Source organism: Schistocerca serialis, chromosome 8, assembly GCF_023864345.2.
Source record: "Schistocerca serialis cubense isolate TAMUIC-IGC-003099 chromosome 8, iqSchSeri2.2, whole genome shotgun sequence".
Classification (NCBI taxonomy): Eukaryota; Metazoa; Arthropoda; class Insecta; order Orthoptera; family Acrididae; genus Schistocerca; species Schistocerca serialis.
Genome location: NC_064645.1, coordinates 549,499,779 through 549,515,349, shown reverse-complemented (window position 1 = coordinate 549,515,349; position 15,571 = coordinate 549,499,779). Strand labels below are relative to the sequence as shown.

Below are 15,571 nucleotides of genomic sequence, written 5' to 3'. Positions count from 1 at the left end.
AACAGTCCAGCAAGTGCAGGATATGGATTGAGAATAAACCGAAGAAAGACTAAAGTAATGAGACGTGGTACAAATTAGAACAGCGAGAAACTTAACTTCAGGATTGCTGCTCACGAAGCAGATGAAGTTAAGGAATTCTGCTACCTAGGCAGCAAAATATCCCATGACGGACAGAACAAGGAGGACATAAAAAGCAGACGGGACTGGCAAAAAGAGCAGTCCTGGCCAAGAGAAGTCTATAGTGTTAAACAGAGCGCTTAATTTGAGGAATAAATTTCTGAGACGATGCAACTGGAGCACAGCGTTGTATGGTAGTGAAACAGGGACTGTGGAAAAATCTGAACAGAAGACAATCGAAGTATTTGGGATGTGATGGTACTGAAGAAATGTTGTAAATTATGTAGACTAATAAGTTAAGAAATGAGATGGTTCTCCGCACGATCGGCGATGTAAGGAATATATGGAAAACACTGACAAGAAGGGGGGGACAGAATGATAGGACATCTGGTAAGACATCAGAGAATAGCTTCCATGGTACTAGAGTAGTAGAGGGAGCTGGAAAGAGTAAAAACTGTATAGAAGACAGAGATGGGAATATATGCAGCTAATAATAGACTACGTTGGTTGCAAGTGCTACACTGAGATGAAAAGGTTGGCACAGGAGAGCAATTCGTGGCGGGCCGCATCAAACCAGTCAGTGATGGCTTTTTATTTTTTTAAAAAAAGTGATTGGTGCAGTCTACTCTACAGCTACGTCTCATTGTGCATGTTGTTCTTTTGGTCTTCAGTCCGAAGACTGGTTTGATGGAGCTGTGTGCGCTGGTCTATTCTGTGGAAACTTCTTCAGCTCTGAAAGACTATTGCAACCTTCAACTATTTGAATCTGCTTACTGTATTCGTACCAAGGTCTCCCTTCAGTTAAAATTTGCGCGAAATAGTGGGAAGAAGGAAATTTATCATTACTAGCCTTGCTAGTACCATGTGGATGAGTGCTTCCGCAGTGATGTGCTGCATTTGCTGTGTTATGAATGAGTGTAGAGTGAGACCTATAGCCGGTACGTAGCCTTCTCCGCTGAAGTAGCAGTACAAGGTCTGGTGATCAATAAATTATATCGGCCAAGTACTGATGACCAAATTTTATTCCACCACCAGGATTTGAACTGAGTACCACGGGACCGCTCGTAGACTCTCTACTGAGCCTTAGTGACTTCTTTTTTGGAGGCAGTAAATGTAGCTTGTACGAGGGTTGGCTGAAAAGTAATGTCACCACCTTCGTAACTCTTCAACAGTTGACAGCAATGGCATGCGGCAAGTACTGGCGTGTTCCGTAGCCTCTTTTCTACAGCTCCAGTTGGCAGGAAGCCTTAACATTGAAAGGTCGTGCTGTTACAGTGTAAAGTATGGAACCCTGAGCATACGGTCGGCCAATGCGATTTAAGCAACGTGCGGTCATTGAATTCTTGACAGCAGAAGGTGTCAAAAAGGAGATTCATCAGATAATGAAACCAGTTTATCGTGATTGTGTTGATGTGAGTACTGTGTGTCGTTGGGCGAGAACGTTAAAGATTTTGATGCGGGAACATCTGACATTCGTGACAAACAAAGAGTTGGACGGCCTGTGACAGCAACCACCGAGTTCCACAAGCAAAATGTTGACAAGCAAAATGTTGACAGATTGCTTCAGGACGATCGTCGTATCACTCAAAGGGAAACTGAAAGCTCAATCGGCATTTCACAAGAACGTGTGGGTCACATTATTGCTTTGTTTGGCAATCGGAAGATCTGTGCACGATGGATAACCCAGATTCTGACCCCTGAAATGAAAGCGCACAGACTTGAAATTTGCCAGGAACTCTTCTCGCGTTACGAGAATGAAGGTGACGCCTTTCTCCATTCAATTGTGACAGGAGACGAAACGTGGGTACACCAGTACGACCCGGGGACGAAAACGTCAGTCTATGGAATATCGACACAAAGACTCACCCCAGAAAAAAATTCAAGACGCAACCCTCAGCTGGAAAAATCATGGCCACAGTGTTCTGGGACGCAGATAGTGTTATCCATGTTGATTTCCTTGATCGTTGAAAAACAATAAATTCATAGCGTTACATCACAACGCTGCGAACTCTGAAACGACTGCTAAAAAGGGTCCGAAAGAAAGCGGAAAATGTTTTCCTACAGCATGACAATGCCAAACCACATACTTCACGTGCCACGACAGTAGAACTTCAGAGACTGAATCTCACCACCGTACGGCACCCTCCATACAGTCCAGATTTAGCATCGTCTGACTTCCATCTGTTCTAGATAATGAAAGACCATCTGCGGGGACATCATCATGCTTCTGATGAAGACGTTGACACAACTGTGAGACTGTGGTTGCGGAAACAGAATGTCGACTTCTCCTGTGACGGCTTCAGAAAACTTGTCCATCGTTGGCAGAAATGTATCCAATTGGCTAGCGATTATGTGGAAAAGTGAATATTGGTAATTAAAGATCACATTCTAATGATTTTTTCTGCGTTTGATTTATTAAAATATTCCCTTCCAAACGCAGTTAACGAAGGTGAAGGCATTACTTTTCATTCAACCTTCGTACTTCTGGCACTAGGTAGTGATTGTTTTGCAACTCACCTGTATCGTTAACCGGTACTTCAGGCCAGCACTGGTGACCCTGAAAAAAAGGGATAAAATTAGTGACAATAGCAGGGATGAGACTAATTCAGTGCAACGGATTGTAAACGTGTTAAGTAATGGGCATTTTAGGTAAACCACGCAATACCTTGAAAGGTGGCTACATTGAGCCACAGCGCCAGAGATTGCGCCAAAGAGTATTATTCAGCCGCCTCCACTGGCAGTTCTTATCGAGAAGTCGTGGTGGAGAGTGCTTATCGAGATGTGGTAGTAGTGAGTCGGTGTTGAGATGTTGTAGTAGGGAGTGCTTGTTCCATGTTTTATGCAGTTGTTTGATGGGCTAGACAGCAGATGTTGTTCGAATGGAGATATTGTAATGATCAGAGTGCTTTTCGTCAATATATATGAAGGTAAAAAAATTCCATTTTTTTATTATTTCAATGTCGTAAATAATGCGTCATTACAGGTTCAGTCAACAAAGCATCTGGCTCGTGTTCTTGTATTAGAGTGTAATTCTGGTTTTCTTGCGCAATTATAGTATTTCTATTTTTTTTAATTACTTCAGTATAAATGATATTTTAAATATCTTGTCTTATTGAAGAAGAACCGTGCCAGATGTGTACGTTGAATCACACTTCCACACACAGAACAGTTACACTTGTGCTTTGGTTTCGTACGTTTTATAGTTGCTGGGGACTTGATTAATTATCGTACTTACTTACTGAAAGTTCTTCGAACTAAAGGCTGTTAGAGGTCATGTATGCATTTCTTTTATTTAATGATGGACAAGGTAACCAAAATGTATTTTATGATTCATAATGAGTGGAAGATTTGGGTCAGATGGATTACACAGAGGTTGTGTGTGGACATTGTGTCTTCGGATTCTATGGGATGATGAATTGAAGTTTGCACTAGGATTTTATCCGTACTTGTTCGAGGAGACTGACTAGAGGAAAGAGTTGTTATGGAAGTGAAATGATATTGGCAATAAGGTTTATATGTGTCGACGTATTGAAGAGGTATTATTGAGGTATTGAGATTGTGTGAAGCTGATGATTATTGGAGTTTTGGTGGACAAGGGGTAAGGTAAATGATATTGATGGTAAGGTTTATATGTATCGACGTAAGAGGTATTATTGAAGTATTAAGATTATGTGATGCTGATGATTATTGGAGTTTTGGTGGATAAGAGGTAAAGTAAGTGAGGAGCATTTTTTTTTTTTTTTTTGTCTATATGGAACAAGGAAGATGAAGTTGGCAGACTAGAACACTCAAGTAGAAGGAAGATTGTCTACACAAACTTTGTTAAATCACTAAGCAGTATATACTTTTTTTTGAGAGAGGAAACATTTGCATATCTTGGCTCACTGACAGTTGTTCAGCAACCGTACATTTGATTTGGCTTGGCAAACATTGGTCTTGACATGATGACTATGACGTTGACTAACTATTATTGACTGTTATACATTGCTGCCACTACTACTTGATACACACGTCGAACATCAAATCTTTGACAGAATTGTATGTACACAGTTAACACTATTCAATTACACAGTAGCACTTAATGTGGATGAAAGATGAGTGAGTGTGTTTTGCGTGTTTCCCCTTCCTAATCCCAGATAATTGGTACCGACCTATCTCCTAAATATTATTTTATTTGTTCGTTGTGGCTTGCACTGACACCCATAAATATTATAGGTTTACTGTCATTTGTGTATTGTAATAGTTCATATGACAATTATCTAATATCATTTGTGTGTTTATTATAATTTGTATGTTTAGTGTAAGAGCATTGAGAATAATTTTGTAAAAGCAACTGTGTGTGCATTCAAACTGTTGTTCATGCCTGCACCTGTTCAACATTGCTGGGTGCCAATGATGGACTGCTTTTACTGACATAATGTCACTTGTTGGTGTCTGCACCTGTTCAACATTGCTGGGTGCTACTGATGGAACTGCTTCTACTGAAATGTCAGTTGTTGGTCTCTGCACTTGTTCAACATTGCTGGGTGCCACTGATGGAACTGCTTCTACTGAAATAATGTCACTTGTTGGTGTCTGCACTTGTCAACATTACTGTGTGCCACTGATGGACTGCTTCTCCTGAAATGATGTCAATTGTTGGTGTCTGCACCTGTTCAACATTACTAGGTGCCAATGATGGACTGCTTCTACTGACATAATGTCACTTGTTGGTGTCTGCACCTGTTCAACATTACTGGGTGCCACTGATGGACTGCTTCTACTGACATAATGTCACTTGTTGGTGTCTGTACCTGTTCAACATTACTGGGTGCCACTGATGGACTGCTTCTCCTGAAATGATGTCAATTGTTGGTGTCTGCACCTGTTCAACATTACTAGGTGCCAATGATGGACTGCTTCTACTGACATAATGTCACTTGTTGGTGTCTGCACCTGTTCAACATTACTGGGTGCCACTGATGGACTGCTTCTACTGAAATAATGTCACTTGTTGGTGTCTGTACCTGTTCAACATTACTGGGTGCCACTGATGGACTGCTTCTACTGACATAATGTCATTTGTTGGTATTTGCACCTGTTGACCATTGCTGGGTGCTACTGCTGGAACTGTCAACTACTTGTTTCTTGAACTATGGAAAGCATGTTATGTGTACATTTGTATAAACTGATTTTTTGTGTATTGTGTAAACTATTATGTAAAGACACATGTATGAAAGAATTTGTATTGCTTACTGTATTTTATATATTAGGTTATTGAAAGGTCAGTGGAAAGCCAAAATTTTATCTAATTATGTGATATTTACGTATTAATATTATCTTTTATTTTTGTCTGTATTTTTGTGGACGAATTTGGTGGTATTTTCACCACCAATGCTGGCAAAAATACCATCAAATTCTGGCCCGTGGAGGAAGGGCATATGAAAGGTGGCTACACTGAGCCACAGCGCCAGAGATTGCGCCAAAGAGTATTATTCAGCCGCCTCCACTGGCAGTTCTTATCGAGAAGTCGTGGTGGAGAGTGCTTATCGAGATGTGGTAGTAGTGAGTCGGTGTTGAGATGTTGTAGTAGGGAGTGCTTGTTCCATGTTTTATGCAGTTGTTTGATGGGCTAGACAGCAGATGTTGTTCGAATGGAGATATTGTAATGATCAGAGTGCTTTTCGTCAATATATATGAAGGTAAAAAAAATTCCCTTTTTTTTATTATTTCAGTGTCGTAAATAATGCGTCATTACAGGTTCAGTCAACAAAGCATCTGGCTCGTGTTCTTGTATTAGAGTGTAATTCTGGTTTTCTTGCGCAATTATAGTATTTCTATTTTTTTAATTACTTCAGTATAAATGATATTTAAAATTTCTTGTCCTATTGAAGAAGAACCGTGCCAGATGTGTATGTTGAATCACACTTCCACACACAGAACAGTTACACTTGTGCTTTGGTTTCGTACGTTTTGTAGTTGCTGGGGACTTAATTAATTAATTGTGTTAACGGAAATTTTCTTTCATTCTTTGTTGTTATTCTATGCAGTCAGATTGCGTACTAAAACTAGTCAGGGCCAACCGTTTACGACACAGCGTAACCGGACAGTTAGCTACTAAAAATTTAAAAAGTATTTACATTTCATATTTATTTAATTAAGCCCCCATGCAACCTTTATCAACAACGGTAAGACACCACATTGCATTGGGGAGGACCACAGTTTCAATGCCCATACAGCCATCCAGATTTAGGTTTCAATGTGGTTTAGTTAAAGTGGTTAAGGCAAATGGGAAGGTGGCGCCTTTGAAAAATACACGGCCGATTTCCTTCTCCTTCCATCCCCAGAACGACCCTGGGCTTCGCAAACCCTAGTCTAGTCTTCCTTTGTTTTTTAACACCTTCATCAAGTAATGATAACACCGAATTCGTAACGCACTTGCTGAATGTTACTATAACGTCGCTACAAATACAGAAAATGGTACTCAACAGCTGAGTATGTTATGTTTTATTTCACTATGTTGGTAGTAATACATTTTTTTCTGAAACTGTAACCTTGTCTGCCTACTGAAAATTTTTCCAGATGTGTATCGCCGTATAATATTAGTTGCAGGATTCTCCAATCTGTAGGAAGTTACAACATCAACGTCTCTATAAAAAGAGAACTCCCACCTGGGGTGGCTAGCATAGCTTCAGGCACGCAGAAGAACGCCCTGGCTCGTGTTCACCTGGTTTGGTGAAAATGGCGACGATTTCAACGACACAGCAACCTGCAGATCTCACCTCCCCACCTTTTACTGCGTGAGTTCATCCGACGCTGCGGTCCTTTTGACGGTCCATATTTTTACTTTAAAATAAAAGATAGGTAAGAGAAAAGGGTGATTACCCCACAAATAATTATCCATCTGGTCTGTTAAAAAACTAGGTGATTGCAAACGTCATGGCAACTATTTTTTGTCGCATTCGGGAGAACGACGGTTCAATCCCGCGTCCGGCCATACTGATTTAGGTTTTCCGTGATTTCCCTAAATCGCTCCAGGCAAATGGTGGGATGGTTCCTCTGAAAGGGCACGGCCGACTTCCTTCCCTGTCCTTCCCTAATCCGATGAGACCGATGACCTCGCTGTTTGGTCTCTTCCACCCCCCCCCCCCAAAAAAAAAACCAAACCAAACTATGTTTTATCTCGAAAATGGTAACGAATTAAAAAATTCTGAAATAGGCAGTTGAGAGGTTAGTTCATGTGTAAACGTTACCGGTAGGGAGACGGATGAACACACACATCGCCATAAAGATATAGTAGGAGAAAAAAGATGAAAAAAAGTTTGTCGTTGCAAACGTGTTTTACCGTCAATTGTAAAAGTACACTATAGTACATCACAAATTAAGCGCGCACTCCACGGCATCAGTAGTCGCCCCAAGAATACACAGTAACGTGACGTAACGCTAAATGGCAGTCCTTTCCACGAGATTGAAGCGGAAATGGAGATCACAGCTTGAGTAGAGCACCCATTCATGATGGATGTTACCCGACTTGATCAGCGCTCTTACGTAAATATTACAGTTCACAATGGAAGGTAATGCGCGATTAACGCCACGAGGAGCACTGACAAAACTGTTAATGCACTTTATTACTGACGCACATTCTTGCAACGACACCTACGACAGGCTATTCGGGAGAAAATCCCTGAACGTCTACACGAGGCATTAATACTCCAGGTCAACGCGAGAGCCCATACGGCAGCGTGTGTGCGGTATCTCCTCGTGCGATGGGGACGGGAAGTACTGGAGTACCCACCACATTCGCCAGACTTACCACATTGCGTCTATGACCTCATACGAAAGCTGAAAGAGCCTTTGCGAGGAACACGCTTTCGAACACCCGAAGACACTGCCAGAGCAGTGACCGTGACGTCCGGCGATTTGCTGATGGTGAAGCTATGGGTAGTCGGCGTCTTCCGCAGCGTTGGCAGTGTGTGACTGATTCATTGGGAGACTATTTCGATAGACTCTAAGATATCACTATTGTGTGCTGTTGCAATTGACAGTGAAGCACGTTTGAAACGACAAAATTTGTTTAGTCTTTTTTTCGTGCTATACAAGGTGTGTTCCATAAGTAATGCGACCAAATTCATAAAAAATAATTTATTGAATATATTCGTACAAATAATCAAAAAATTACAAAATAGCACCCTGTTGCGTCGATACACTTCTGGAGGCGGTGTTTTCATGCCTGGAAGGCATCCTGGAACGCCTTTTCCCGAATGTCCTTTAGAGCTGAAGTAACATGCATCTGGATGCTTTCAATCGTGTCCCAATGTTTTCCTTTCATGACTCCTTTTTAACTGCGGAAACAAAAAAAAAGTCAGGAGCCAGGTCAGGACTGTAGAGAGGTTGGGGAACTAATGGGGTCTTGGTCCTGGCCAGGAAGTCGTTGACAATGAAGGCGCTGTGACTCAGTCCGTTGTCGTGGGGAACGTTCCGCGTGTCCTCGATGTCGCTTCGGCAGCGCGAGGAAAAAAATTGGTCGCATTTAACGCACTCTGTATCTTTATGGTTTGTGTGTGTGTGTGTGTGTGTGTGTGTGTGTGTTCATCTATCACCCTACACGCCGTGTTTACGTATGAACTAACCTTCCATTAGCATATTTAAGAATTTTTTAATTCGTTAACATTTACGAGACAAAAAGTAGTTCCAATGAGTTTTGCAGTGACCCTCGTATATTGTTGAGGTCTTGCGTCCTTCAATTAAATTAATACAAAGTTTAATATCTAAGAAACTTGTGCTCTTCGTCCGAATCAAACGAACATTCGCGGGAGCCACTACAGTGTAATCGTCTTCCCATTACACCCTCTTACGAACTCGCGAAAACCCGTGTAAAATTAAGCACACAGCCCAAAGTTCACTACTCTCTTCTACAGATGCCTGTTAAAATACTCCATCCACGCAGGACTTTACTCATAAAATGTCAGGCTATTGAAACACATATCAACGCAGAATTCTCCACTTTTGACAAGTTTTACACGCGCATTCGCCATCAGACAGCTGTCAGCGAATATCTATACAGCATTAAGAAAATCATGCAGCAAACTAGCGATCATAACCCAACTCACCGTTGCAGATGTGGGAAAAGACACATAGGCGTGGTGTACACTGCATTCACCTTGTCTAATCATGTCTAATCCCCGAAGTAATGACACCATTAAAGTCACAGTTGTCTCTGAAGGCGACTGCAGTGCAATGAGTTCAGGCACAGAACTGTAAAATGCCGGGGGAAACTGTTTTCTTTCATTTGCTATTACTAGTAGTATCGAATGCATTTTGGTTACACTGTTAGTTTCAGAGCAAAAAGCTGACAATTACGGATTTCATTACCAATCTTGCTAACAGCTCCAAATAACCAAAACAGATCTGTAGGCATTTCCTACAACATTTGCCACCCATAAGCAAAAAATATGCCTCTCGCGTATGTTATATATTTGTTCTTAAAAATTAAAGAAAGTGGAAAAGCATCTCGCAAGGAGACACGTTATCAGTGCGAATTAGTGTTGTCCGTGCTTTGTATTGTCACCAGGCCTGCTAGGGAATACAAGGAGCGTGAATAACGCCAGGAGCTGTGACCACTGAGAAGGTCAAAGAGATGGCGCGTACACGTCTAAGACAGCGTTATCAGCACCTTACAGAGTTTGAAAGCGGTCTCACTGTGTATCTCCCTTTGACCGGCTGTTCGAATCATGCAACATCCAGATTTATGGGGCTGAAACAGTTCAGTTGGGAGTTTGTTATTTGATTTTCTGGAATTTGTTCATACTTTGGATGTTTCAAATGCTGAGCGACAATTGTGAATTGAATATCATTCGCGCGCAGTCTTTGGTCAGAGTAACTGCGGCGCTCAAGATGTGCTTGTTTTTGCCATCGCTGCTTGGCAGCGAGGAGCTCAGGAGTTCTATCGTTAGAGCAGAAGTGAGACATGCCAAGCGGAGGACTCGTGGCAATGTACACATAAAGTTAAGAGAATCTGGGGTTAAGAAAAATGATTTGTGTTTGAATATTGTGAAACAGAGGAGAAAGGCTCGATTAGTGATTTAGAATGAAATGAGATTAGAAAAGTGAATGAAGACGAATGAAGGTAATACAGGGTGCAGCAGAACCGACTACGCAGTTTCGATCGATTACCGCTGGGGCTAAGTTGGAGGTAGGCAGTTGCACGTGGTCTGCTTTTGTTCAGTCGTTGACCGCATTTCAGTAGCCAATATGGTCTGGACCGGTGTACATCATGGTTTTGCCGTTCGCGCTTATTATGAAAACAACAGATCTGTGATCGCTACACAACGAGCTTTAGTGGGTGTGTGAATAAGCAAAACTTTCGCTACTGGGCTGAAAATAACCCCCAAATTATTCATGAAAGACCGCAACATTCTCCTAAAGTATGGTCTGCCATATCACAATTTGGCGTGGTAGGCCCCTTACTTTTTCGAGGAGGAAGGAGTGACTGTGATAATGAATTCGACACGTTATGTTTCAATGTTGCAAAATTTTCTGCAACCCAAAGTGGACGAGATTGTTGAACATGGACTGGTGGACTTGTGGTTCTAACAGGATGGAGCCACGGCTCACACAGTTCGAATTTCACTTGATGTTTTGAGAGAAATGTTTCTGGGATACCTTTGAGGGTGATGTCGGGTCGCCTGCATGGTCACCAGATTTGAGCATCTGTGACCAATTTCTTTGGGGATATCTGATAGAAAATGTTTTCAAAAGCCGCCCTCACACCCTACCAGAGTTAAAAGATCGGATTATTAACGAAGTGAATGCTACCCCGCAATATGTGTGCAAGACCTACTCGAAACTTCAGGGACCGTCTACAAAAATGTATTGACGCTAACGGCCGCCATCTTGACGACATTATTTTCGAAACTAAATGAATGTAAAACGGTATATTGCACTAATTTAGAAAATAAACACATTTTTTCTCTATACATACAGATTTACTTTTTATTGCCCTTCAAAACTGCTTAGTCGGTTCTGCCACACCCTGTATTTTTTATTTAGTGCCGCTGCACTCACGAGCTGTTCAGAATCATTGTTGAATGAGAGATCCATAACAGGAAACTTTAGAATTTTCATTAAAGATTGTGAAATTTTCACTGCGATGTTTTTTTATGTTTATCAGTTATTCGTCTAACATTTGTGAGAGTAAGAGTTTGATATAAATGTTGCCCTTTGTCAATGTTAATGAAAGTTGTAACATGAATTTCATGAAATTAATAATATATCAGATAGTTTAAAAACAGTTTGTTACAGGAATATTTCACCTACGAGCATTGTCCACATCCTCGATCCAAGTCATTTTTATTTAAAGAATGTCTCGCTCAATGACATGTACAAAATAGTTTACTTGTTGCCTTGAACATTGCACTGCGCTCTCAGCAACTGTAGTTAGAAATTTTCACCTGACGCACAGAGAGCAGCAAGCATCGCTTTTCCAAGCAATTACGTACATTACCAGGTAAGACATTTTCATTTCAGAATCAGTTTGCTACGAGGCTTATCAACACACAGAGACCATTTAATGAACAGAATTATTAGGCAGCTCATCACCGCTCAGGGACCACTTTGTTTAATTAAAGAGATTAATAGTAGAGTTCACGATTTAATCAGATTGCACAGTTTTTAGAAAGATTATAAAACAGCGCCAAATTCATGTTGTATTCCCGCAGGCAGGTATATTTGGTTTCTCTCGCAGATGGAAATGCACAGTCACCCAGAGTTAAGCAATAGCAAAGTTACAACCAACCAGCCAAGCCAGTACGAGTTCAGAATCAAACCAAGCAAAAATGGTTTTCAAACGAAACTTCAGGACGCTCGGATGTGGCAGTGGCTCCAAGTCGGACTCCAGGGGAACGTGAGAGCAGGCATAATCTTCGCTTAGGTTCCGTTGGATCACATCTGATGACCAAATGAGACAATCTCAGTTTTATGTACCAAGTATATCACACCTCCTTCACATCTGCGTCTGCCAACTAAGAACAAGTAATGGAGTGCCTGCAACATTCTGCGTCATCCCAGACCATTGGCCACACCAGCAGCAACCGGACTAGAGAATTACCGCCCCATGCGTAGGCTGTAGTTAACACGACAACACAAACGATTGCGTTTGGAGAGGTGCCATGACCGTTTAACATGGAATGCTGATGAATGGTGTCTAATTGTATTCACCGAAAAATTGCGCTTCTGCTCTAACAGTGATGACTACCTCGGTGGGCGCAGCCCCGATTCCTCCCCAAACCAGGTAGGTAAGCAGGTAACAGGACCGAATCCTCTCAAACTGACACAATGCGACAGATCATTGTGTGCGCTAATGACCACAGCTGCCTGCGGCCAGTCCGCAGTTCGCGAAGTGCTGAAACAAATTCAGCTCGATTCTAAAATTGCAATAAATTCGTCGAAAACGAAGAAATATTAAAGAAATTGCCCACGCTTGAAATTTATGCAACAGCAAGTGGCAAATTTCGAAGATGGTAAAAATTCACAACAAATAATTGTTATTTTTAGATGTACATAAACATATTAGGATAAAATGATTTTATTTGTAAATATACTTAAAAATGCAAAAAAATTAAAAATTAAAAATGTAAATATTTTAAGGGTGTGAATCAGTTCGCCTCCTCGTGGTGCACCCTGGGTAACGCTAAACGAACTGATATTTTCCACATGCATTTTCTGTAAAGCTTATTTCTAAGAACTAGGAGCTTCCATCAACGTAGGCCTACAGTGTTCGGGCTTTTTCTGAGTGTAATTTATCAAGTACAAGGTAAAAATTTATGCTTTTTGCAATATCGTGTTCAGTCCACAATAGTATTGTGGCTGTGCCCCAGCGGTGTGCTGGCTGCGGGTGGCAAGCGCCGACCCTCTGACCAGCCCCCCGCTAAAACACTGGCATCCGCTCACGGTCTTGTGGTAAAACTGTTATAACTCTGCCTCTAGGCTGCTTATAAAGAAGTAATATGTACCAGATTTTACATTAGACCCGCTACAATATAAGTGCCTAAACAGTATCCAACTTCGTACATTACTTTTTGCATAATGCGAGTACGAATAGGCACACAGAAGAAATTATAAAAACTTTTTTTGCCGTCTATTGCGCTTCTGTAGACCATACAAATTTATTTTTCTTAACCATCTCCTATGTTGAGACATCGGACACTTATCAATTTATTGTGTATATAGATTTGCTGCAAATGTAACCATACTTCATAAAATGATATAGAATATGTGTTACGAAATCATGATTTGCTATTTTAATAAATTAATCATGAAGAAATCAAGGCTATAAATGATTCCAATTTCTAAAAATAAATATCTAAATAACATAAAACTTTTAAACATACAACACACTCTAAAAATTTTTACATCTTCTACTATAATTTCATACGCTTCCCTTTGCCTGCTTGGAGTATTCATAACGTTTAGAATGGCTCTGAGCGCTATGGCACTTAACATCTGAGGTCATCAGTCCCCTAGAACTTAGAACTACTTAAACCTAACTAACCTAAAGACATCACACACATCCATGCCCGAGGCAGGATTCGAACCTGCGACCGTAGCGGTCACGCGGTTCCAAACTGACGCGCCTAGAACCGCACGGCCACACCGGCCGGCAGAATAGGGGGGATATGAAACGAGTTGGAGTCTTATTTACATTAATTTTGCGACCACAACTGCTGAGGTGTGTGCTGGTGCATCGTCGTGATGGAAAAGGACTTTTATGCGGTCCAGTCGCCGGCGTTTTTCTTGCAGCTCGGTTTCAAACGGTCCAATAACGATGAATAATATGCACCTGTAATAGTTTTACCCTTTTCCAGATAGTCGATGAGGATTATCCCTTGCGAATCCCAAAAGTCAGTCTCCATAACCTTTCTGGCCGAAGGAATGGTCTTCGCCTTTTTTGGTGCAGGTTCTCCCTTGGTAATCCATTGTTTAAATTGTTGTTTGGTCTCAGGAGTATAGTAATGTATGAATGTTTCATCCACAGTGACGAAACGATGCTTAAAGTCCTGCGGATTCTTCTTGAACATCTCCAAACCATCCTTGCAACACTTCACACGATTCCGTCTTTGGTCAAGCGTGAGCAATCGCGGAACCCACCATGCAGATAGCTTTCTCATGTCCAAATATTTATGCAAAATATTATGAACCCGTTCATTCGAGATGCCCACAGCACTAGCAATCTCACACACCTTCACTCATCCATCACCATATCACGGATTTTATCAATGATTTCTGGAGTCGTAACCTCCACAGGGCGTCCAGAACGTTCAGCATCACTTGGGCCCATATGGCCACTCTGAAAATTTTGAAACCACTTATAAACTGCCCTAATCGAAGGTGCACAGTCGCTGTAATGTTTATCAAGCTCTTTAGTCTCCTGAGGCATGTTGCCTTTCATAAAGTAATGTTGAATCACCGCACCAAATTCTTCTTCGTCTACTTTTTGACAGTCACTCGACTTCCTTGATTCACACGAATGTCAAACACAAAGAAATAGATCAATATGGCTGAAACTTGATGTGCGTTCTTTCCAAAGATGCTACTAACTAAACATGACTTCGATACGCGCCGGTGGTGCCATCTCTAGGACTTTGCACGGACTTTTCAAACGCCCCTCGTACACGTTTAGTTCCGTAGGACCAAACTGAGAAGAAAATCTCAGAGGTCATGGAACATGTCAGTACATGAAATACACCATAAAAATAATAACAGACAAAATAAAATGTTTATGAACCCAAAAAAGGACATGAGGTAAGTTAAAATAAACGAAATCAACAATATAACATAGGAATCAGTTTAATTTTCCAAGGAACTCCTGGCGAGAATAGAAGGAGTAACCCATGAGGAAATCCTACAGTTACGATTTGAACGCGCGTGGATTACTGCTAAGATTTTTTTGAATTCTTGTAGTAGCTTATTGAAAATGGATGCAGCAGTATACTGCACACCTTTTTGTCAGACAGAACATATTCTAGCCTTCTAGAAGGCTCGAGGATCCACGCTGGAACGTCCACAGGGAACGTTCCCCACTCAAAGCTTCTGCCAACCTGCACGCATTGCAACTGGTCACTAGCCTGTCCTTATTCGCGACCCTTCGGAATGCAGGAAATTATGGCTCCGATCTTCGTCTCTCAATTCTGGTGCTTCGCTACCTTGAACGGGGAATGGGACCCTACGATTTTTATGTGTAATGCAGCAATAGACTCATAATTTTCATCTGCATATTATCAAAAACAAACAACAATAACAATCCCTTTTAAATAATTTTAAGTTTTTATGACAATCCTCGTTATGGAAACGAAGTAACAATGCCACATTTCAAAACTTTCTGGCGGATTAAAACAGTGTGCCGGATCGACACTCGAACCCAGAACCTTGCTTCTCACGAACTGTGTTATCCTGGCACACGTCGCTTAGCACTGACTAC

At 41.3% G+C, this 15,571-nt stretch overlaps 1 protein-coding gene across 2 annotated transcripts in view; it reads right to left on the bottom strand.

Annotated features, from left to right (window-relative positions):
- Nucleotides 1–15,571, bottom strand: part of LOC126416650 (uncharacterized) — a 392,607-nt gene that overhangs the window by 307,445 nt on the left and 69,591 nt on the right. For both annotated transcript variants that reach the window (XR_007575486.1, XM_050084444.1), the window contains exon 2: nucleotides 2,635–2,674. Coding sequence is in view for 1 of the 2 variants with exons in the window: in XM_050084444.1 (XP_049940401.1) it covers nucleotides 2,635–2,674 (40 nt within the window). In the remaining variant the exon portion in view is untranslated. The remainder of the gene's footprint in view (nucleotides 1–2,634; nucleotides 2,675–15,571) is intronic.